The 25,171-nt window shown below is 48.3% G+C and overlaps 1 protein-coding gene and 1 long non-coding RNA gene across 2 annotated transcripts; one reads left to right on the top strand and one right to left on the bottom strand.

Annotated features, from left to right (window-relative positions):
* Nucleotides 1-7,450, bottom strand: LOC135417749 (uncharacterized). Its single transcript, XR_010432190.1, has 3 exons — nucleotides 6,672-7,450; nucleotides 5,399-5,478; nucleotides 1-4,248 (listed from the first exon to the last, which is right to left on the bottom strand). It is a non-coding gene; the product is annotated as an uncharacterized LOC135417749 (long non-coding RNA).
* On the top strand, nucleotides 7,413-25,171 carry MINPP1 (multiple inositol-polyphosphate phosphatase 1). Its single transcript, XM_064662156.1, has 5 exons — nucleotides 7,413-7,993; nucleotides 9,043-9,231; nucleotides 9,595-9,692; nucleotides 10,945-11,078; nucleotides 21,477-25,171. The coding sequence occupies exons 1-5, from the start codon at nucleotides 7,450-7,452 to the stop codon at nucleotides 21,874-21,876; spliced, it is 1,365 nt and encodes a 454-aa protein (XP_064518226.1). The 5' UTR covers nucleotides 7,413-7,449; the 3' UTR covers nucleotides 21,877-25,171.

The following is a 25,171-nucleotide window of genomic DNA, read 5'->3' as shown; positions in this document are numbered from 1 at the left end:
TTCCAGCAAGAAATTCCTCCTCATGGCCAACCTGACCCTCCCCTGGTGCCACCTGAAGCCATTTGCTCTTGTCCTGTCCAGTTCTTTCACTGTTCTGACTAGTCCCTTGCATTGAGCATGTTCAAATCTTTGAGTTTCTTTCTGCCTGTTATTTGGTGAAAATACAATCCAGAAATTTTCCTTTTCCATATACAGAGCACACATCCACATTGTGTAGTTTCTATCCTCCTCTTACTTACCTGGAAAAAGAAACTGTTATTATTTATTTTTAGTCTTGGAAAACCCAGCTTGGCTGGATTTTGAGGCTTTCTGAATTTATCTCTGCGTTTTTGACATTCCAAGCCATCCCACAGCCCGACTGTTTTGCTGTGTGGGGTCACACTGCTCAAGAACTGGAAGGGCCTGACGTGCTCCAGAAAGACAACCACATAATTATGGGGTGGCCAGGCTGACAGAGTTGCCCACACAGGGTGAAGCCACACTGCAAGACCAGAAACTCTGCTTGCAAAGAGGCCAAACCACTCGGGATCCCCAGAGGTTTCCGTGTTTTCTGGGAGAACAAGGCATGTGACACACAGCCTCCTTAGGACATGGCTGTGCCTCTGGAGCCATTCCCCACAGCAATCAGGTGGTGGCTCTGCCCTCATTACAGGCCACTTAAATGAACAAAAAGCAGCAACCAAAAGTATTAGGAGATGGTCCCTCTCTCTCCATTAGGACGGAATGGATGAGATCTGGATTCAACCCTTTTTGCAGAAAGCAGTAATTATCAGTGCACGTGTTGTTCCTTTTGCAGTTCTACAACTGCCAACCAGAATGTGCCATCAGGTAAGGCAAAGCCCCTTGCTTTCCTTGGGAGCAGTGAACCTGTTCCTGCTCTCTGCTCACAGAGAACACAAAGGGCTCCCCAGAAGAGCAGGAAGTGCCTCTGAAGAGCCCACACTTCCAAAGAAGCAGCAGGGACCTGGCAGTGTCCCCAGATCAAAGCAGTTTTGCACCCAGGGTACAAAAACATGCATCAAAGTGAGCCCCACTCTGCTGACATGGCTTTGCACTGGGCTGAGATGTGATGCCAGCTGACAGAGGATCAACAGCCTGGGTTTCTGGATGCCACCATCTCGCCCACCAGCAGCAGCAACTCAGCTGTGCTTGCTAAGCACAAACACAAGCTGCTGCATGTGAGCCAGGGAAGTTCTCGGGGAAGAGGGTTACCCTCCTCGTGGGAGAAATAAAAGCAGCTCAGTTATCGATGCTACAAAGTGCACAAGAAACCCCCAAAGCTGCTGTGCTGGTCCATCATCTCCAAGTGTGAAGGCGTGACCCAAAAGCTGCTCCAAGCCCACACCCTCCACCTCCTGTGAGTCTCCACCACACCCCTCCATCTTTCTGCCCCTCTTTATGCCAGACCAGACTCCCATCAGCTCGGCTCTGCCCTGCCCTGCCCCACCCCTCCTGCCCAGGCCCAGAGCCAGAACAGTGACACTCTCCTGGGGATCACACCTGGGCTGCTGGCTGGGCAGGATGTCTGCGGCGCTCATCTGCTGGAGTAAGATAAAGTTGGCTTGTCTGGAGGATGCATTTGGATGTTGTTGAGTTTGCTTTCTGCCTTCAAAGCTGGGAATTCACTTGCTAAGGGAGAATAACTCAATAGCAAAGGAATCAAGGACAGGTTTTGCTCTGAGCCAATGCCTTGGTCTGAAGATGACACCCAGCAGAGTGTCCCAACAGCACCACTCCCAAGTGCCTGACTTTCCTGGTCCTTTGGGACTGCAAAGCTCAAAGACTGACAACAACTGACAGGCCAAGTGCTGGTGCTGCCCCTGGGTCAGGAGAACCCCTGGGATCAATCCAGGCTGGGGATGAGCAGATGGAGCAGCCCAGGCAGAAGGCCCTGGGGGTGCTGGTGGGGCAGAGGCTGGACCTGCCCCGGCCCAGAAACCCCCCGTGCCCTGGGCTGATCCCCCAGCGTGGGCAGCAGGGCAGGGGGGGATTCTGCCCCTCTGCCCCTCAGGGGAGACCCCCCTGCAGAGCTGCTCCAGCCCTGGGAACAGCCCAGCAAGGACATGGAGCTGCTGGAGCCAGTCCAGAGGAGGCCCCAAGAGGATCAGAGGGCTGGAGCAGCTCTGCTGGGAGGAAAGGCTGGGAGAGTTGGGATTGTTCAGCCTGGAGAGGAGAAGCTTTGGGGTGACCTGATTGCAGACATAAAATTACCTTCCATGACATGAAGGGAGCCTGCAAGAAAGATGGAGAGAGACTATTTATAAGGGCCTGGAGTGCCAGGATGAGGGGGAATGGCTTCCCCCTGACAAAGGACAAGGTTAGATATGGGAAGAATGGGATATTGGGAAGGAATTGTTCCCTGTGAGGGTGGGGAGGCCCTGGCACAGGTTGCCCAGAGAAGCTGTGGCTGCCCCTGGATCCCTGGAAGTGTCCAAGGCCAGGTTGGATGGGGCTTGGAGCAACCTGGGCTAGTGGGAGGTGTCCCTGCCCATGGCAGGGGGTGGCACTGGATGGGCTTTAAGGTCCCTTCCAACCCAAACCATTCTATGATTCTATAATTATTTCCTCTCCTAAAACCACAGCTGGCCACCAGATAATAAGGGATGGCTGCAAACCAGCAGGAAGAGATCTTTGCTTGGAGATCCATTCCTTGAAAGTAAAGGAATGAGGTTGCATGGGAAAGAAAACAGAACACAAAATTCAAGGGTGACACCTTTTCCTCCCTGGACCATGGAATTGATATCATTGGGTTCTAAGGCGTTATACAGAGAGCTGAAACCTAGAACCACTCCTGACCTTTACAGCTGCAGGCAGGCAGTTCTGTAGGATGGGAATGACCCCAAGGCTCAGACTGGCCACGGGAGCAGTTTCTTCACTCCTGAGAAGACCAGGTAATAGCATACACTCAGCCAGGGATGCAGTAAACTATGGTTTTTCTGCCCTTTGACTGCTAAAGAAATATATCACCATTAATTGCAATTACAGGCCACCAAAGCACTGAGGAGCAGGAAGGATTGATAAGAAAAAAGGTGCTTTCATAAGAGGTTGGTGCATTAACTTCCTCGGTCATTTGGAACGTAGCTTGGGTGGGAAATTGAGGGACACCTCTATGGAAAATCCACAGATGAAGCAGAAATAAAGAACTTGTCCAGGACAGGACTAATTTGACTGCACTCTCTGTAAGAGAACAAAAAAATGCTACTGAATGGAAACATGAGTCATGAAATAACCACCCTCAACATCACCACACTTGGAAATGGAAAGAAACAAAAAAGATAAAGGAGAAAGGGAGAGAGAACAATCTGATAATGTTGCATTTGGAACAGGCATGTTTGTAAATGCTTTTGGCTTCTAATTTAAACACAAACAAGAATGAAAAAGAAAATGACAATATTGTGGAGGATGAAAATGGTAACATGGCTGTTGTGTAAATGCTTTGTCCGTGGTTTTGGGATATGAACTGGACTTGTCCTGACTCCTTATAGAGTGATATCTTATTAATGGGATTATCCATGTCTTAACAGATACATAGAAAAAAATCCTGTGAAACCATTCAAATGACATAACTGAACAATTTAATGTTCAAACCAACTTAAGACACTATTTTCTGAAAACTGCACTGTAAGTAGTTCCATGCTGGTTTTGTTGTAACAGATGATGTGCTAGGAATTATTGTGGTAGATGTGCCTCATATAAACTATGGAATTATGTTGGAGTATTTGCATTTTATCCCCTCTGGACCTGTTTTCAACCTGAAATCCAAATTCATTCTCTGTGCTGGTCTTGAAACGCTTACTTACCAATTTAGTCCAGCCTTGTAAAATTACAAAGCCCCCGGAATAATTTTTGAGGAACCATTTAAATCTAAAAGACCCACACTTAAACAAATGATAAAACCAGTTTTGTTTGTCTCACTGTTCCTGAAAACTACTGTTTTATAGTGGTGTCCTCTTTTTTAAAACAATAGCCAGTGTTTAGCTTCACCTTTGTGCACAAACTGGGGTTTAACCCTTCCCAGCACAGCTCCATGAGCAGTGAAATGCATGTGCAGTCATTAAGAGTTTGTTTACCTGCTCGACGTGGTGCTGGCAATTAAAATGAGGTGCAATGGGGTTTCCACCTCTGCACTGGGGAGATTGTCCTCTGAATCACCATGGAATTTGCTCCCTCTCCCTTCACACCCTTCAGTGTGGCTCACACACAAGGGTCTTGTGATGGAACCCCCAGCAGAACAACCGAGGGCGTTACCTGTCAAGTGAGATGAATTTGAGGACAGCTGGTGGTGTTCAGACATCACAAATCCAACCCTGTATTATCTTTATGAAACAAACGGCACAAAATCCCCCCCTGTCCACAGTTCTTGCTCTATACCCTGAAAGTTGCCATTCTGCTTGATAAGATGTAACCTTTCACACACTACAGAGGGTCAAGCCAAAGCCTCCAAGAAGATAATGTAGTTTGCAGTCATACTTTTCCTTTCCCAAAGCCAGCAGGAAACGTGCCAAGTAGCCCTGCACAGTATCACTGGCAGACAGCTAAGTCTGCTTAGCTTTGAGAGCCCATAACCTTGCCCAGAAGCTTTAAAACTTACTTATTCCCATATTTTCTCCCATGAAAATTTATTTATTCAGTGAAAGTTGTCAACTGTGTAAGCAACAGCCTGACTGTGTAGGCAGGGAGTAAAATCTGCCTGTATAAAACATAGGTCTCCCCAGGACATCCTGTGGGCCAAAAGCTAAGCCTTTCTCATGAGACTGGAGATGTTTTTGTTAACAACAAGCCTCGCTTTTTGCTACAGATAACTCTGTTTCCTTAGCTACAAACTGTTACCTATTCAGAAGTGAGGGTTTATGTGAAAATGGGTATAATCAGCACTGGGGATGTTTTGCTTATGCTTTTGCCCAAATGGTTTTATAACCTGATGTGTCACCAGCGTGCTCAGGCTTTTCCACAGGATGACTCTTTTTATTCTTTGCTTTTCTAAGCCTTTCTAAGCTTTTCTGGATAGATTATTACAATGCCTTCATTCCATGCTGCCAGCAGTGCCACGGGATGGGATTGAGTATCTGCAGGGAGGGGGCAGAGGATGGAGCAGGCTCTGCTCAGGGGGCCCAGCAATGGCACAAGAGGAACGGGCAGGAACTGATGGCTAGGAAGTTCCAGCTGGACAGGAGGAAGAATCTATGCAGTGACCAAGCACTGAACAGGCTGCCCAGAGAGGGTATGGAGTCTCCTCACTGGAGATACTTCAGAGCTGTGTGGACACACTCCTGTGCCCTGTGCTCTGGGATAGCCCTGCTGGAGCAGGGAGGTGGCACCAGATGCCCACTGTGGTCCCTTCCAGCCTGACCCAATCTGATCCTGTGATTATTACCAATACTGGTGGCTCTCTGGATACCTGTCCTGGCTGGAAGCATCCCTGGCTGCAAACTCTGTGCTGGCACTCGTTTTTCCACTGCTCCATATTTCCACCTGTTCCTGCTGGGAACACAAAAACCATGTTAAACAAAGTTGGACTCCTCTGAGGAGGCTCAGGGATGTGTCTTATCATTGTCTGCAACTCCCTGACAGGAGGGGGGAGTTCCCTTGTTCCCTGGGAGCAGAGCCCAAAGGACAGGACAAGAGGATACAGCCTTAAGCTGTGCCAGGGGAGGGTCAGGTTGGACATCAGGAGGAATTTCTTGCTGGAAAGGGTGGTGAGGCCTTGGCAGGGGCTGCCCAGGGAGGTTTGGAGTCCCCAGCCCAGGAGGTGTCCCAGGAAGGCCTGGCCGTGGCACTCAGTGCTCTGGGCTGGGGGATAAGGGGGGGGATCAGGCACAGGTTGGACTTGATCGTCTTGGAGGTCTTCTTCAACCTAAATGATCCTGTGATTCAATGATCCATATGGATCCCTTCCAACTCAGGATATTGATTCTATGATTCTATTGAAAAAGCCACATGCCCCACACTGCCAGCCCCTGCAGCAGTGACACACAGTCCCCTCACAGCATCACTGCCTGTGTTTTGAGTGCAATCCAACTGCTTTTTGGCAAAAAAGGGGCCAAAAACACCCTCGAAAGCCCCTTCTTGAGTTAGCTTACCCATGTTGGAGGACAAAGTGGGCTCTGAGGGAAGCTGTAGCCTCTGGCAGCATTCCTGGTTTGGGATGAAATTTTATCATGGAAAAGCACAAAGAAAGAGAACGTGCTGACTTTTTAAAAATCTATCTAAGCCAAGGCTTTTTTGATGCTGGAGATAGGAACACCTTATCTGAAGTTTTCACACAGCTCTGAGAAACAGAGATAGCTCTAAAGTTTACTTCCACATCCCCACTTGCCCAATTTCCAGCATGGCCCAGGTCCAGGGTTTTGCTGAGGCTTATGTCTTAATATTTAGCTAATTTAAATGCTAATTAGACTAATTTGTTGAATAAAACATGGTAGGGATTTCTCAACAAGTTTCTGCTACTGCTTTACATCTACAGAGAGATTTTCTGAAACAGGACACCAGGGACAGTACCACATCTGTTACCAGTCAAACAAGTTGGATTTTCTGTAATCCTAAATATACTGCAGAACTGCAGGGAAGACGGAGGAGCAGTATTAAATTCTTGAGACCTAGCACATCTGGGACACAGGAGCCCATCTGCTCCATGGGGTTTGCTTTGAGTTTTATATGCAAAGAAAACGTACCTTTTCTCTGCCTCTCATTCCTTACTGCAGTCGATCCAGTTGCTCTGCCTGGCGTTATTGGCGCCTGCACAGAGAAAATAAACCTTTCCCCTCGTGTCTGATACTGCGGGTAAACCTCTATGGGTTTAAGGAGCTCCGTGCAGTCCGTGAGGCTCCACAGAGGCAAAGGAAGTACAAAAATAGGCCTGACGGCTCATGGCTCCCCTCAGGGGTCCCGCCGCTCCCTCGCCGGGTGCGAGTGTCCCGGGCTGAGGCGGGCGAAGCTGTGAAGGGACAGCTCTGTACGAGACCCCGGGCTGAGGGGCGGCTCCTGAGACGGGTGAAGCCGGGAGGGGACAGCTCTGTACAAGACCCCGGGCTGAGGGGCGGCTCCTGAGGCGGGTGAAGCCGGGAGGTGGGCGGCTCTGCTTCGCTCCGCCGGAGTACGAGAGCCCCAGGCTGAGGCGTGTGAAGCCGTGAGGAGAAGGCTCTGCTCCGCCTGGGCACGAGACCCCCGGGCTGAGGCAACCTGTGAAGGGGCGGGTGAAGCTGTGAGCGGTTGGCTCGGCTCGGACTCGGTACAAGACCCCCAGACCGAGGCGAGTGAAGCCCTGAGGAGGCGGTTCCTTCACCTGGCTCTGAGTGTTCCGGGCTGGGGCGGTCCCGGGGGAGGGTGCAGCCGTGAGGGCGCGGCTCCGCTCCTCCCGGCTATAAGAGCCCCGGGCTGGGGCGGCGCCTCCCGCGGGTGAAGCCGTGAGGAGGCGCCGCCGCTCCGCCTCTTCCTGCGGCAGTCGCCGCCATGGCGCCGTGCCGGGCAGCCGCTCCTCTCCTCCTGCTGCTCCTCGTCCTGCGGCCGGCGAGCGCGGGCTTGAGCGGCTACTTCGGCACCAAGTCCCGCTACGAGGAGGTGAACCCGCACCTGGTGCGCGACCCGCTGTCGCTGGGTCCCGGCGCGATCGAGTCGCCGCCCGTCACTTGCGCTCCGCTGCAGCTCCGCGCCGTGCTCCGGCACGGCACCCGCTACCCCACGGCCGGGCAGGTCCGCCGGCTGGGCGAGCTGCACGCCCGGCTGCTCCGCCGGCCCGCGGAGCCCGCAGCCTGCCCCGCCGCCGCCGCGCTGGCCGCCTGGCCCATGTGGTACGAGGAGAGCCTGGACGGGCGGCTGGCGCCGCAGGGCCGGCGCGACATGGAGCAGCTGGCCCGCCGCCTGGCCGCCCGCTTCCCCGCGCTCTTCGCCGCCCGCCGCCGCCTGGCGCTGGCCAGCAGCTCCAAGCACCGCTGCCTGCAGAGCGGGGCCGCCTTCCGCCGCGGGCTCGGGCCCGACCTCAGCCTCGGCGGCGACGGTGAGTCCGGCACACCCGACCCCGTTCCCTGCGAGAGCCCCGCGCCCTCCTAGAAGGTCAGGGGAGTCCCACACCCTCCCTGAAGGACTCCCAGCTCTCCCGAGGGGGTTGAGGGGCTCCTGTGCTCTCACCGAAGGAGCCCCCCCTGCTCCCAGAGGGAGACCCGTGCCCTGACTGAGGGATTCCCGTGTCCTCCCAGTGGGGCCGGGGAAGTCCCTGGGAGGCCTTCCCTGAGGGATTCCCGTCTCTCCCCAAGGGGATGGGGCTGTCCCGTACCCTCCCAGAAGGAGAGAGGCTGAGGACTCAAAGAGGGTCTCAAGACAAGAGGGCATGGTCTCAAGTTGTGCCAGGGGAGGTTTAGCTTAGATATTAGAAAGAATTTCTTTACAGAGAGGGTGGTCAGACATTGGAATGGGCTGCCCAGGGAAGGAGTGGATTCTCTGTCCCTAGAGATTTTTAAAAAGAGACTGGATGTGGCACTTAGTGCCATGGTCTAGTAACCGCAGTGGTAGTGGATCAAGGGTTGGACTTGATGATCTCAAAGGTCCCTTCCAACCCAGCTGATTCTATGATTGTAAGGGCTGGCAGAGTCCTGTGCCCACCCTGAGGGAGCTGCATGTCCCCCTCCGAGAAACTCCCAAGCCCTCCTTGAGGGATTCCCGGTTCTGCCAAAGGGCCTCCCATGCCCTCCATGAGGGAGCCCCCAGCGCTCCCTGAGTAGCTGAGGGAGATGCATGCCCTCGCTGAGGGATTTCCAACTCTCCCAAAGGAGCTGGAGGAGCCCCGCGCCCTTCCTGAGGGGTTGCAGGTGTCCCATGCCCTCCCTGAGGGGCTGGAGGAGCCCTATGCCCTCTCCACTGGCCTGTGGCTGAGGGAAGCCACGAGCCCAATGCCATGTCCCCCATGCCCAGGCTGAGGGGACCTCGCACTCTGCATGCCCTTCGTGGGGACACTGCAGTGGTGGGCAGACCAGGAGGGTGTCGGGGTGGCCGGGCGCTGATGCCCTTGGGGATGGCGGTGCTTCTCCTGATGCCCCCGTTTGCTTTCAGAGGTGGAGGTCCAAGTGAACGATTCCTTGATGCGGTTTTTTGATCACTGTGCCAAGTTCGTGGCCCTGGTGGAGGAGAACGATGCGGCCATGTGCCAGGTGAGCGCCTTCAAAGAGGGGCCCGAGATGAAGAAGGTCTTGGAGAAGGTCGCGAGTGCCTTGTGTTTGCCAGTGGAGGAGCTAAATGCAGGTAAGGGATTCCTGTTACAAGTGACTTTGGCTCCGAGTCTGGCCCAGAACAACTTCCAAGGCTTATAGTTATGCAGAGTAGGTAATTTAGAGTGTGCTGTAAGTTGGAGATGCAGCCAATAATTAAATGCGTGAGGCTGTAAGTGTATGTTGGTGTTGCAGTAATGAATGGTTGTTAGTTACTGGTCACAAGAAGATGATGTTTGAAAACATCTCTCCCTTAGATTGAACCGACTTTACCTTTGTTTGGAGGGATTTGAGTGTTATTCTTTTAATTCTGCTTTCTGGAGTGGGCAAGTTGAGAGAAAGTTGCTACTTGTGTAGCAGTGCTTTATCTTTTGCTTGTTTGTTGGATTTGTTGCAGATCTTGTTCAAGTGGCTTTTCTCACCTGCTCTTATGAGTTGGCTATAAAAAATGTGACCTCCCCATGGTGTTCACTCTTCACTGAAGAAGATGCCAAGGTATGTGGGGCTCAGAGCAACCTGGAATAGTGGAAGGTGTCCCTGCCCATGGCAAGGTGTTGGAATTAGATAATCTTTAAGGTCCTTTCAAACCCAAACCATTCTATAATGCACTAAAAGGGAGAGATTTGAGAAGCCTTCAAAAGATGCCATAATGTTCAGATTTAACTCTTTGCACAGTCAGAAGTTGTGTTTTGTTAAGTCAAGAGGCACAAAACTTACTTTGTTCTCCAAAGAACTCTGAATTAATCAAGCAGCAAGACTGAAATATCCTTTATTCAGACTTGAGTGCTGGTGCAGTCTTGATTTGTCCTGATATAAAGTGTCTTTTCCTGTTGTGCTTAATTCATATAATACTTATTTCTGTGACATCAGAAAAACTCTGGACAGCTTTCATATGATAAAATTTGTTCCAGATAGAATGATAGAATTTATTCTAGAGGACATCAAATGAAGTCTTCTAGGGACTCTTTTTATATGGTTTTGGGGACTATCAGATACCTAAATCAAACGCATGTTAATAAAACCCAGTAGAACCCAGATAAATGAGACAAATTTTTGTTTTTCCTCTTTCAAAAAGTGTTTGATGTACTCTTTGATGTTCTGTAAGGCTTCTCTGAGGCTGTTAAGGAAATTTCCACCCTTAGGAAAGCGAGGAGATGTGCATGGGTAGGTTGGCTAAAGGGTAGGCAGTGGAGTCAGAAGAATCAGGATCACCATGGGCTTCTGCTGAGACCCACTCTGTTAGATGTGTTTCTAAATAACTCGGCAGTGAGATGGGAAACAACTTTGATGGCAGGAACTGCAAGCAAAGGAACAGAGAACAGGGAGAGCACCGTGTGCTCCTGCATAAACCCAAGGCACAGTTGTGTCTGTTTGAGGTGTGTGCACATCTCCAGAATGTCAAAGCAGAGAAGCTCAGCTAAAGGTGTGGGATGGCTTCTGTGGGAAGGGTGGTGAGCTCAAGGCACAATCAGAAATGCTAAAAAAGCAGTGGATAGTGGCTGTCCTGTGATGTGCAGCACCTCACCTGGCTGTGAGGGTGGTCAGATGCTGAATGTGGTGGCTCTTCAGCTTGATCTATTTTTTTAGCTCTCCTTTTATGCTGAAGTTTCAACTGGAGCCTACATGTTTGGGGTTGATTTTGCATCAGCTTTGTCCATTTCTTTCAGTGTTAGCAACATCATTGCTCCAGGTTGGGGGGCTTGTTTTCCCTCAGAGCTCACAGGTGTTTATTATTGCACTACTTTAGGTCCTGGAATACCTGAATGACCTGAAGCAGTACTGGAAGAGAGGGTATGGCTATGACATCAATAGTCGCTCCAGCTGCATTTTATTCCAGGATATCTTCCAGCATTTGGACAAAGCAGTGGAAGAGAGCAAAAGGTAAATCAAAAGGCTTCAGTGTTTTGAGTATTAGTTTTCTATGGTCAGTCCTGAGCTGGATATCATGTGAATAGAAGCTCAGTACTTTACTTCCAAATATGACAATATTAGGAGAGTTTGAGCCAGGTGAATTTTAACAGAGATAATGCAATTTTTAAGGGAACAGTATTACTTTGAAGTGTATATATTTTTTTTTTCATTGATGCTCTTGTGCCCAGCTCCTGTAATTCCATCCTTTAACTTGCTGATCCACAGAGGCCTTTGTGGACAGCCAGCTGCTGTCTGATAGTGGTGTTCTCTTCCTACACAGTTTGAGGAGAGACCATTGAGTTAAAGCAATGAGGTTGTTTTGTTTAAAGTGTCCTTGTTAAAAATCATTTGTGGCAGAAATGGCAAACTGTGGGCTGAAAGCACCCTCATAACACATTGTGACAGTCTGTCTGTCTGTCTGCCTATGTTTGCCTTGAGTCTCTTGTGTTACTAAACCTTTCTGTTCACATTAAAGGCGTTGAAATGCAATTACAGAAAATAATTATTACAGATCAATCCCAACAGTGACTTTTAGACCAGAACAGGCTGCTGCAGGATCCAAGAGGCTGGAGAGGGAACTGCAAACCAGCCTTCTTGTAACCTGCTTTGTTGGAACTAGGGAAGGGCAGACTTTAGGGGATAACACTCAGTGTCTTGTAAGAAGAGGAAAAAGACACTTCTCCTGAAATTGGGTTCACGTGACAAATCAAGCCATTTACAACACAGTCAGTAGTTCAGCCCATCAGTCTGAGACCTCTGCCTGGGGTATTTAGTTTCCCACTGTTTAGGATGTTTAGTTTCCCATCCTCTCACAGCAAAGACATAGTTTGGGAGCAGCACTGGAGCTGTAGGAAGATATTAGGCTTTACAAGCAACCGTTAGTAGACTCAAAGATGCAATACCCAGGTGCCCTCAAAGGCTGGTGCCCTGATAAAGTCATTTGTCTTGGATTATTCCCAGGATTTGACAAGCCACTCTGTGTCAGTGGAAGAACAGTAGCAGTGGCACTGCAACCACTGTGTTGTGCAGTCCTCAAAACTGCCTTTGTAGTGTCATGGACCTGACTGTCCCTGTGCTTGCTCAAAAATGACAGGGGAGATGCCTGTGCTATTTTTGGGTGGTGTTCACTCCTCTGAGCCTGTAGCAGTTGGGGTTTGGGAGTTGTTTGGTGTTGCTCTTGTCTTGTGTGGATTGGTCTGATGGGGAGAAGTAAAACAGGGACAAAAGTGGGATCAGTTTTGGTTCAGTTACAGGTTGGGATGTCTGTGTCACAGAATCACCTGCATTTGCTTACGTGTGCTGATAACTTTTGTTGAGAAAGCTGCTTTAAATGGTAATTTATGATCTGTGTGCATGTTCCTCTTGCCAACTGAACAATTGCAAATTCATAGTTCAGTGATCAGTCACATGAATTAATACCTTGGCAGATTAGCATGGAAATGTTGGAAAAAAGTACATGATATCAAGGATATGACCATTAAATACTTGTGCCGTTAAATACTTGCTAAAAATTCATAAGTAACTTTGAATTGCAACCAGCAAACTCAGCTTTGGGGTTGATATGTAAGCATTGGACCCCTCTAGAGCCAGGCTGGGTTGAGGAATTGTGCTGTGTTGTCTGGAAGTGGAAGGTTGGTGTGGGAGTAGTGAAACCTTGTTGGTAGGGATGGAGTTAAAGCAGTGGTTGTGCTACACCACTGTTTATTTAAACTCCTTCATCCTTTCTTAACACCCTGTTGGGAACAGAGGATTGCTGTGTCTGTCAGGATGATCAGGAAGAAGTGCAGGTTAACAGATAAACAGAAAAGGAAGGCCCTTAGACTGCTCTGTCCTTCTGAAATCTGGGGGGGAAAAAAAAATAATAAAAAAAAACCACAACCAACCCTGAATCACAGACTTGTTAAGCACAGAAAGGCCCTTGAGATCACTGAGCCATGTCCCCAGGTGCCACATCCAGATGTGAGGATGTACCTTGAGTCATCAATTTTGTTTCCTTTCAGTGGAATTTACTCTTTGAACAGTGACAGCCTTTCCATCCTTATATTCCATGCACTGGTCACAGCTGTGTGTAAGACATCCCTGTAAGTTAAACAGTAATTTAAAACCCCCCAAAAAAGCTGTAAGAAAATGCTCTTATCTCCTGAGCACTGGGTCAGCAGTGCTGCATTAGGAGCTGGGAAGAGCAGACGTTGAAGGTATCCAAAGGAACGGTGTAACTGCATCCTCCCTTCCAGCCTTGGCTGGGGAAGTTCAGTTGCAATCCCCGGGGCTCTCGTGGTGTTTTGCCACCACAGAGGGAAGCGGGCAGTGAGTGTGAAGGGTCGGGACCCTAAATCTTGCGACATTCCGAGCTGGGTGAGCGGGCTCGAGGATGAGCATCCTCCTGAGCAGGAGGCGGCGGCTCCCGGGGTGAAGCAGTGTGTCACTCCGCTCCACAACGGAAGGTGGCAGTCGTAAAGCACCGGAGCCACGGCAATAACCTGGCTGGGTAACCCTGCAGAGGATGTGGGAATCTGCCGCGGCGTTGGAACGCCTTGTCTCTCTCGGGATCTAGGGAGCGGAGGTGCGGCTAATCCTTTTCCAGCTGGGAGAGAGGCTTAGCCCGGATGCCGCGGCCACCTGAGAGTACAGATGAAAACAAAATGTACGACACCAGTGTTAATAACAGAAAATATTTGTGTGTGAGCATCTCTTCTTTCTCTTTCAACTTCGGGGCAACGGGTTAAATATTTTTGCAGCAATTCCTTACTCAGAAAATGAACTGTTGTGATGACAAAATGTCTCTTAGAGGAATGCTGTTCCAATTTGACAGTGTTTTGTATCTGGCTGTTTGCTCTAAAAATTTAAGAACAGGAAATTTACTTCCAATTGCCCCAAGATCTCTTTTCTTTCTGGAAAGCTTAGCTTGGGCTATCCAAAAGTAGAAGGAGAAGCATTTGTGTTCCAGCAAGAAGCTGAGGGATCTGGATTATCTGTTCTGCTTCAGGCTTGGCAGTAGAGAACAGTGTTGGCAAGGCTGTATTTCTGTAGAATACTTTATGTATTTCTGTTGAATAGCTTTGTCCTGTTTTCATTGCCAGTTACTACAGAATTAAAAAGAGCAACGTTGCTTTTATTGTGACCCTTTTTCTTCCATTAAGTGGTTGCTGACCTTGCAACCTGCTCACCTTCTTACAGTCTGTAAGGAAGTGTCATGAGCCCATTTCTAGGGAGAGATTGGGAAGCAGGACTCTCTTCCATACAAATTTTCTTAAGTACAAAAAAAGGTATTAATTAAATGTACCACAGGGTTTGCACATAAAATGAAGCCAGGTGATTTGCTGTGCTGAAATGGCATTCTTGGGCAGTGTCTTAGTCCATAAAGCACTTTATTTTTGTGAAGGCATAAGAACTGTGGTTTTCCCAGGTCTTCCTCTTAGGGATAGAAAATAGTCAGGCTATGCAACTATGTGGCAAAGAAGTTAACTGGGAATTCTTCCTCACTTTTGATTTTCCCAGCAGTTTAGTGAAGAGTATTCTGCCAGCAGTGTGTGTTGATGAGAAATCTGTGTGTTTTGGTAGTTAATGTAATATGAAGCTGCTAATCTGATTTTAAAAGCCTTTGCAACCACACACTTGGGCAAGGGTGGATTTGCAAATGGGTTGTGGCACTATTTAAACATACCAGCTATTCACTATAACTGTTTTAAACTTTTTTTTTTCCTTTCTAGCTTCAAATATTTAACAATTCTGCCTTTCTTGCTCGTGAAAGAATATGAAATCCCAGTTATTATGGATTGCCATAAGGATCTGGAAATTGGGAGGCATGCTTTGGGCAGCCTTCTCAGTATTTATAGTATGGATGGAAAATACCAACCAGGCTACACATATACATGGCAAAATATTTGGGGGTTTCCTCTGAGTGAAAGCAGGTTCAAGGTATTTAAAAAAAAAAAAAGACTTATTTGAATGTAGTTCAAGATCAAGTGAAGGTGATCTTTGTGAGTTATACCAGGCGAAGCTGTAAGGTAAACAGACTAATTTGGCAATTTACTGGTAGTTTTTATTGTTCCCTGTAATTTGCCATCCTCTTTCAGGTCACTTCCCCACGCAATTGGTCACCTTTCAGTAGTCATTGACTCTCATTGCTCCTCCAAAGCTGTGACTCAGTGCAAAAGAACACAGTGCGTGATCGAAAATCACTTAATTATTCAAAACTCTTTTTATAGCCTGTACAAAGGGACCAAAGCCAAAGCTTCCCAAAAGGGAAGTAGAAATGAAATAATTTAAAGAACCCTTTTGTTCAGATCCGAATTGTTCCATCATTTCTTTTGCTAAACCCCCTTTGTTGCTGCTGGGATCCCACGTTTGCACAGTGCAGGGCTGTGGCTCCGGGTGCATCAGCAGGTTCAGGCTGTCCTGTGAGCTGTTCCTCTGTCTGCCTAGCACTAGATATTTCAAGTGTTTCTTGGGCCTTTCAGTCTCCCCAGGATGTGCTTAAATCTCTCCTTAGTTACCCAAAGTGTGCTTGCTCAGGACTGCTCTGAAAAAGTATCTCAGCAACTTTTATGGAGTTGTATCCTTTCATGTAAGCAATTAAAAGCCCAAACAAAACAGTAACAAAGCTAACACACCAAGGGACTGATCTAAGCAGTGTCCACCTTGGGCAGGAAGTGGCAAGACCCTCTTGGTTTGGTTTGGGCTCGTTGTAGTGAATCAACATTCAGCATCAATGTGCTGCTGGTGCATTAATGCATCTCATCTCTGAGGTGTGAAAGAACAGAGAGGTGGGATCAGCCAAAAAAACAGCCTTTGGAAGTGCAGGAGCTCTGAAGTGAAACCCAGTAAAGCCTAATTAGCTGAGTGGTTAACTCTTTCAGGACTCCATAAGAGCTGTTGGTTTTTAATGAACTTTGTGTAGTCCCTTCAGCTGTTCCAGTTTGCCTTTGTCACAAGTGAGCTCATGTGGGGCCTTGTTGGAAAAGAAGAAACATTTTACCTTGTCAGTATTTGCAGTTGCTCTGAGCAACACCACTTTTTAATATTTCTGCTGCCCTTTGAGTCCCACCACTGCCACTGCATTCCCTGTTCTCTGCTGTTTCCGTGTAGGTTTAAGGTTCCTCCAGCTGTTTTTCCCAGAAATAAATCACAGGGAGGGGAGGAAGGATGAATTCATCCTACAGCTGAAAACAGGTTTTGGAGTGTTTAGTCCTGGCTCTTTTATTAGGGAGAAAAAGGACAGAATGTAATCTAAGCTTGCTTGTTAAATAGGTGTTAAAACTTACATTCTCTGAACTTGTTGGAGGGATTTTTACATGAGGTTTGAAGGTTTTGCTGTAGGAAATGTCTTTTGTGTTATCTCTAACTGAAAGTCATATCAGTTCTTAGGAAATACAGTTAAAAGAAATATCACTTTGGATATGGAACAAGTGAACTCTCAGTAGTCCTGGGAAAGGTAGGAATGCTGTGCTGTTGAGGGTGGGTGAGCTGGTGCAGAAGATTCTGGGTTAAACCCGAATCTGCTGAGACCGACAAGAAGTAGAACTTGCCTGGCTGATAAATCCCATGTCTCTGCTTTTCCACCATGCCTTATTTTTTTCCCCATGGTGAGACTTGGCTTTCAGGACTGTTCAGCTGTGGTGAGATTTACTTAAAAGGTAAAACTAACACCTAAAACCCCAGTGTGGGTGGTTCAGTGGCTGGAGCTGCCACATGTCTCCAGTGAACCCCGAGCAAGCCCTTGACAGCCACTGCTGCTCCCTTGGAAGTGCCCCATGAAATGGGTACAAAGCCAACCTGCAGCAATCACTTTTACACAAGCTCTCAATATTTTATGGTCGAGTTTTATGCAACTGCATTCCAAGGTGGAGGTTTATGCAGTGGGCTTTCCCTGCTGAGTGCACAGCAGTGGGTTGAAGGACCGGTGGCAGTTGCCAGAGTGCGATGTCGAGAACTTTGGTGCTTCCAACACGATGCTGAGTCATGAATTGATTGTGAAGCAGATTGAGTGAGTGTGGAAACATCAGGCCTTTCTTCTAATATTTATTAGCCTGTGCTACTGTTCTGAGTTTATCAGTGGTTTGTGGCTTGTCCTGCCTTTATCAGAACTGTAGGGACAGCGGTAACCTTTGCCTGCGTGCATTCTCTGAAGAGGCAATCTCTCACTCTCCCCATAATTAAAAATATTGCTGCTTTAACCTTGATGGCCACTTTTATTGTCATCATTAGATGATATGAAACCCCATCTGAACTGGAGTCCTGACCCCAGAGGCTGATCAGGGAGTGCTTGAGCAGTCTGGGAAATGAGACACCAAGACACCTCTACTGTGTTAGAGGGTGTTGAAGACTCAGGATTGTGTCGTATCAGGAAACAGTTTTAATCCTCATTAAAATAATCCAGTGGGATACTTGTGAGTGGGAGAGGTTTGTTTTGCCTCCCAGGACGGTTTGACCACTCAGCATGAGCATTTCATGAGACTAAAGCAGGTGAGGTAAAAACTCAAGTTACAGTGAGAACAAGCACCTTGTTTAATCCTTCTTTTGTCTTCAGGAGCTGTTCTTTCCTTGTCCTTATAAACTTTTCTCTGTATATGCTATAATTTGTTTCCTGCTTTGGAAACATATGTCTTGCTGTTTTTTTTAACTCAGATATTCACCATCTTTTTGGTGATTTACTTCCATTTCAACATCCCTGCTAGCTGGAAGACAGAGCCAAACCTTGCTGAAAGCCAGCACTGATAGCCAGAATGTTAATTTATTTTTTTCTTTTTTGGTCTTAGCATTTCTGAAGCATTTTTTGGAGGGGTGGGATATGAAATCCACTCCCCGTGGAATGAATAATGTCTGTGTAATGCTGGTTTTGGAGACTTTAGCAGCATATTTACATTACTGGCTTCCTTGCTTAGTAAACTGTAAAACTAAAGAGACCACCACGCAGCTGGGAGGACATGAAAATGTGCCAAGTTGCTCGAGCTGGGTGATATTACCCCAAGAGTGCTAAAAACTTGAAGGAAGTAGCTGAAATAAGAGCCAACAAGCTTCTGGGGCCTGGCAGATGTGATGATTTAAATACAAATAGTTAAATAAAGGGGAAATGCAAAAAGCAGCTCCAGGAGCAAATCAGAATTACAGGCCATTCTTGTAGAGATAAAGCCCAAAACTAGTTTTGGTGAGCTCCCTGATGAACATGAGTAGTGTCAGTGAAAGGAAATCATGGCTCTTGGAGCTCTTAGGAAGGGTCAGGGAGTATAAAATAGGGTGTTATGGGAGCCACAGTCATGATTTCCAGGCATCTTTCCACAGGTTTCCTTATCTAAAGAAATCATGTGGGTGGGGTTAAAGGGGAAAGGTCCTTACAGGGGTAGAAATGAATAAAATTACAAGAAATGGAGGGTAGGGACAGCTGATGGATATTTTTTTTCCTGGCAGAGATGGATCTGGAAGGATTTGCATGTTGTATATATAGAAAAAAGGAGGTGAGAAGTTCAGTGGCACTGCAAATGTGGCAGTTTCAATCAAGATAAATAGGAGGGATTGTTTCTACTGGGAAGATTGTAAAGTTGGTGAGACCAGCAGAGCTTTCAAGTAATCCCCACAGGAAAAACCATCTTATCACCTGTCAGGTAGAGTCTGGGATAAGTCACTGCTCAGGAGTCCAGTTTTGAGGTCACTGTAGCTGGAAAGAATATTATTGCAAGGCTGTAAGTAGAAAGGATTAAATGGGCCACAGCCTCTACAAACAGAACAAATTCAGAGCAGTGTGTGAAGCTGGGCAGCTCCTTGCCATAGGATGCTGCGTGTTAGAAACGTGTGTGGCTTTAAGGAGAGATTTGGCAAAGGAAAGGTTGATTAGATGGGTGACCCAGGAGACCTCTGAGCTGGAAATTGCACGAGATCAAAGGAGCAGCCTTTTGTCTCCTAACATAGGCATCTGTGTTTTGCTGCTGCTCCTCTTTGTTGACTGACAGAAGGGATGTGAACGTGTCCCAAAACCTAAAAATACTTCCCTGCAGGTGTATGTGGACGGGCAGGAGGATATACAGGAACTAGTCAAATGAGTAAGAGGGCTGAACAAAGAACAGAGAGGGAAGAGAAAGGCACTGATGGATCCAAAAGCTTGACAATTTTAAAATGAGCGAAGAGGTCATAAATAGCAAGGGGAGAAACACTAATTTTGGAGAAGCTGGAAGAGGGGCTGTGGTGAATGTACAGCTCCTGGTGCACCAAGGGTGGGAAAAACAATGTCCTCCAGACAGAACCCCTCTGTGTTTGAATGCTGCTTCTTCTGAAGGGGAAGCAGAGGCATGGTTGGGTCTATCTTGGGATGTTTTGCCTGAGGGGAGAGTCTCAGACACGTGTGTACGTACGTGCACAGGAGTGGAGGCAGAAGGGCCCGGGTTCCCTGGGAGCAGCATGGTGCAGGGCAGGTCAGGCTCCCAAACACCATGGCTCCATGGAGCTGGTGGGACCCAGCCTGTGCCAGCACCGAATTCCAGCTTATCTGATCCAAGTTCCAATCCACAGGCAGGTCTCCCAGTTAACCAGTCTGGCACTGCTTTAGGTTGGAGCAGAGGAAACACCTCCTCTTCAGGCCAATCGAGATGTGTCTCCCAAAAGCCACGTATTTACACGTGCTAGATCAAGTGACCTGGGCTCTGTGTGCCACCTGGAATTGGTTCCCAAAAGCCATGATCCTCCTCTGGAGCAAGGGTCAGGTTTTCCTCTTGGCTGGTGCTTCCTGGCCCAGCAAGCCAGCTCTTCTCTTCCCTTGGGCTGAGCAGTGTGTGTCCTTTTGTTGCACAAACGCTCCTCGTTTTAGGCTCTGTTCTTGGTAGAATCAGTGGCTTAACTGGCTGTCCTGTGTGCTGCTTGTCCTTGACTAGCTAGTATCCTCATGACTTGGGAATAGCAGTATTCCTGCTTATAATTTGGACTAATAAATTGGGGAAGGACAACTGTTTTCTTCCAGTGACTGGACTGCTGTCTTCAGACTAAATTTGGGAAATGCTGCTGATGATCGGAAGAGGACTCTCACATCTAGTGAAGGGCTTGACTCTGTATGTTGGCAAAGCTTTGCAGTGGGCTTAATGATCTGCTGACCTTATCTGATGGGAGGAGGCAGTGCTATCTAAAAATCTGACACTTAATCCAAACCTGTTCTTCACTGTTGCTTGGTCACTGGATCATCCCATACTCGGGAAGAGCACAAGTGAGCAGGTTCACACCAGGAGTCAGAGATATGCTGAGTATAGAGATGCAAACCATTAATCTATTTCTTACTTTTGGTATTCATATTAGGCTCTAGCAGTAGCCTAACTGCATTTATTACAACTTAGAATCCCAGAATCATTCAGGCTGGAAAAGGCCTTCAACACCACAGTCCCCCCTGTGCCCGATGCCCACCTTGTCCCCCAGCCCAGAGCACTGAGTGCCACGGCCAGGCCTTCCTGGGACACCTCCAGGGGTGGGGACTCCAAACCTCCCTGGGCAGCCCCTGCCAAGGCCTGACCACCCTTTCCAGCAACAAATTCCTCCTCCTGGCCAACCTGACCCTCCCCTGGCACAGCTGGAGGCCGTTCCCTCTCCTCCTGTCCCTTGTTCCCTGGCAGCAGAGCCCGACCCCCCCCCCAGCTCCCCCCTCCTGTCAGGGACTTGCAGAGCCAGAAGGTCCCCCCTGAGCCTCCTTTTCTCCAGGCTGAGCCCCCCCAGCTCCCTCAGCCGCTCCTGCTGCTCCAGCCCCTTCCCAGCTCCGTTCCCTTCCCTGCACACGCTCCAGCCCCTCCGGGTCTCTCCTGTTGAGGGCCCAGAACTGGGCCCAGCCCTCGCGGTCCCTCAGCGGTGCCAGCACAGGGACGGGCACTGCCCTGGGCCTGTGCCCACACCATGGCTGGCACAGCCCAGGGGCCCTTGGCCTTCTTGCCCCCCTGGGCACAGCCGGGCTCGTGTCCAGCCGCTGTCACCAGCACCCCCAGGGCCTTTCCCAGCTTTGCAGCCCCTCTGCCCCAGCCTGGAGCTGCAGGGGTTGGTGTGACCCAAGGGCAGGACCCGGCACTGGGCCTTGTTGTCCCTCAGCCCAGGGATCCAGCCTGTCCAGCTCCCTCTGCAGAGCCTTCCTGCCCTCCAAAGGTCAGCAATCCCACCCCACTTGGTGTTGCCTTACTTAGAGTGCACTCTACAGTTTCTGTAAGAATTGATGCCTTAAACTGAGACAAAATTTAGGAAGCTGCTTTTCAAACTGTGATAACTGATATTCCCAAGCAGGTTTTTCTCAGGACTAAACCAGGCTCAAGGTGTCCCTGGGCCTTGGCTGCTGGCAGCTGTGCCCTGTGTCGCTGTGTTGGTTTGAAAGCCCAGGCTCTCGCTCATCCCTTGCGCTTTTTTCTTTTGTAGTTCAAAACCCATTTCTTCACCTCTGATTGTCCAAGTTGGGCATGCAGAGACACTCCAGCCCCTGCTTGCCCTGATGGGTTTCTTCAAAGACAAGGAGCCTCTCCTGGCCAACAATTTCGCCAGGCAAACGCACCGGAAGTTCCGCAGCGGCCGGATCGTGCCCTACGCGGCCAACCTGGTGTTCGTGCTCTACCACTGCGACCACGTGAACGCCTCCAGGGAGGAGTACCAGGTGCAGATGCTGCTCAATGAGAGACCAATGTCCTTCCATCACTCCAACGAAACCATCTCCACCTACGCCGACCTCAAGGACTACTACAGGGACATCCTGGAGAACTGCCACTTCAAGGAGGAGTGTGAACTGCCCAGAGTCAATGTGACTGCTGTGGATGAGCTCTGAGGGTGTTCTGCTCATTGATCTCGGGTCAGTTCAACAGGCCCTGCAAACAAGCACTTTGGATGTTTTGCTGCTGCTGTGTTAACTTCCTAGACTTGCAGATGGGGTGGGTTGTCTCAGCTCAGTGTGCTGGTTCTCTGTTGCATAAGCAGAACTACAAAAACAAATGCTGTAACAGGGAAGTTGCTGAGCATTTGTAACAAATATGTGATGCAAGACACAAGTCCCTGTGTGTTTATATGTACCAATAAGCTAAGTTCATTGGTCAGTCCCTCTATGAATATGCTATAGATGGATTTAAGAGCTAGGGCAGCTTCTGTTTTATCAGAGCTGCAGGTGGTTGGACTAATTCAATGTTGCTTTGCACTGCCTGTGTTGCTTGCTGCTGTTTCCCTGTGCCAGGCATGAAATACTTCAAACCTGTGAGCTTTTTTTTACTCTTTTTCCCAAGTTTGTAGAAGGGAGAGAGTACAGAGCCTTTCTTCACAGCTGCACAACTTCTGCCTGGACAGCACCATCTCTTTTTTTTTCTTTGGGCCTTTTAAAGCAGGAGGAGTTGCAGTGTTCCTGCATGCATTACCTGCCTGAAAAGGGGTGAGGAGTTAGAAATCTTAAAGTCCTCACCGACCCATCCCACATGCCAAGTTAGCCTCCAGGGTAAGTAAATCATCTTTAAAAAGGAGTAAAAATAAACAGAAAGAAGTGAGGGAGTGGAAAGTAGCAACTCTTCCTTTAAGTTGCTCTGGGAGATGCAGCAGTTGTTCTCTAAAATAATCTGGGGTGTCCTTTCCCTGTCACCTTCCGTTTCTGGTGTTGAATCCTTGGGCTGGGACATTTGGGTTAAGCTCTGCTATGGCTCTGAACAGCTTGGTCCTGTCTAGGTGCTGGCAGTTTTCCCAGCAGCTCTGGATGGAAGGGATCTCTGGATGTCTCCAGCCTCCTGCTTGAAATGGGATTAATGCTAACCCTAAATCCAGGCAGGTTTTGGACTATATAAAGATCTGGGTGAGACTTGACTTCTGCTGCCTTTAAGCCACCACATTTGGTGCCACTTACATAGGCCTTATATGTTTGATGTGCCACCTTGGTTTTGAAGTGCAGCTGGTTTTAAAGAGATGAATTGTGTAGAAGGACTGGTGATCTCTTAAAGCAACTGCACTTTAAAGTTGTTTCACTTGTGACTGAAAGCTGGGAAGTGTTTTAGAGCTCTGCAGTGTGGCAGAGAGAGGAAAACTGAAGATAACTGATGAGATGTGTCTGAAATGCAGGGAGTCAGATAAAATTCCTTCCTCACCTGGAAGGGAATGGCTGTGTGAACAAATGAAGCAAATGAAGGTGTGGATTTATGGTGCTGGTAACTCCTGAAGTGTGTACTCTCACCCCACAGTGAGTGTTCCAGGGCTCAGCCTCTCAAGTGAGCCATGTTTTGCTGTGTTTCCTGGTGAGGAGGGGAAAGGTTGGAATAAGTGATTACCACAGCATATCAGGAGCACTATATGTTTATACCCTCATTTGCTGAGGGCTAAGTTCTTTTTGTGGGCTCACCTTCAGAACTGGGAATTTAACTGCTGCAAAAACAAGAGCAGAAAAGAGAAAGCCAACCTGGCTCAAAGCTGAGGAGTTAAACTTAGTGTGGGATATTTTTTTTTTTTTTTTAATCTTTCTTGAGGACTTAGGCTTCTGTCACTCCTTTGCAGTATGGCTTGTGGAAAAACACTTAAGATTTACATACCTGTGAGTTAAGGAGCCATCAAACACCTGGTTTTTACTGTTGTTCTTGGAGTTAAGGGCTTTTCCCTACCTGGGCACGTAGGGCCCTGTTTCATTAGTGCACCAGCAGCTGCAGAGACCAAGAGATTACTGAATATACTGGCAAAATCTGGTGGGTGTTCCAGCATTAACATCCCAGTGAAACACTTGGCCTGTGATGGCTCTGCAGCTCCCTCTGAAGCTGGTGACAAGGCTGGGGAGGAGTTCAGTGCTGCCACCAATGTAGGGATATAGGTCAGGGTAATTGTCAGGCCCTGCATCTGACTTTACTGCTCTATAAGCTTTGCATGTCTCCTTTTTCACATGATCCTGCCTTGGGACCAAGTCAACTGATGGTAATTGCTGTGACTGATGCCAGGTAGGGACTTGGTTGCAACATTTGAGGCGAGCTACAAAGAAATGAACCTTTGTTTAAAGGCAGCTGAGTTTGGAAATAGCAGATAGCAGAGTGAGAAAATCCACCTCTGAACAAATATTTTTTTTTTTTTCTGTGAGTCAGTCGCCCTGAGATGATTCATGGACAGAAAGGATGAAAGCCTGACTATGGGAGATGGATGGAGGATTCTGTTGTCAGTTCAGCAAGACTGACTTTAAGACATCACATTTGTTAAAAGATACATCCTTTTTCCTTGTGGAGGGAGGAGTACAGTGCACTTGACTGCTTTTTTGACTGTGTGCCAGGTGAGGTGGAGGAACCAAAAAATTCCTTCTGCAGTGGAGTATCACGTGCTGCTGCATTAGCAAGTTGATGGTGTGCTTAAATTTTGTGCAAAGGATGGTTCCTCAGGGGCTATTCCCTGTTTTACCTTGGACTGCAGGTCTGTCACCCCTCCAGCCAAGCACATCTGGCTTCAGTGGTGTCAGCAATTAACTGGAAAGGGAAATGTGCTGCCTGGGCTCTGGTCTGGGTTTAGAGGATGCTCTGACTCACCCCTTTGGCACAACTGGAGGCTCAGTGTGGAAACTTTGCACCAGTAGAAGTGTTGGGACATGTAAATACTCTGGGCACTTAATGTGATTTTTACCACTGGGGAGGTGACTTCACTCTGACCCTTTTATCTGGTTAACACAGACACTTGTTTAGACACTGGAATGGATTGAAATATTCCTATCAAGTTGGGCACTAGCTCAGTGTGAGCAGTGCTTGAAGAGGCTGCCACATCTCCTGGCATAGCACATTCCCACACCCTGCAAGAAAAACAATGCTTTCTCCTCCTTCACCTTGCCTCTGGATGCCTCATCTCAGTCTTCTGTCAAGGACTCCTTGCAACCTTTCTCAAACTGGAAGCTCTCACTGATGGAAAATACTGACAGTGTTCTTGGCTGCTGGCCTTAAATATCTGTGAAATGTGTTTTAATTTGTTAAATGTCTAATCTTTCTGGCAAATCAGTTTTTTTTTCCTCCTAGAAGGTACTGCTGTCGAGCTGGCCAATGCCAGTTTGTAATAATAATGGCACTAACTGGATGAATTTTGAGAACTTATGTGGATTTGTGGTGAAATAAAACTGCACCCTTCTTTCATCTCTA

Source organism: Pseudopipra pipra, chromosome 8, assembly GCF_036250125.1.
Source record: "Pseudopipra pipra isolate bDixPip1 chromosome 8, bDixPip1.hap1, whole genome shotgun sequence".
Lineage (NCBI taxonomy): Eukaryota > Metazoa > Chordata > Aves > Passeriformes > Pipridae > Pseudopipra > Pseudopipra pipra.
This window is presented reverse-complemented; position numbering and strand designations above follow the sequence as displayed.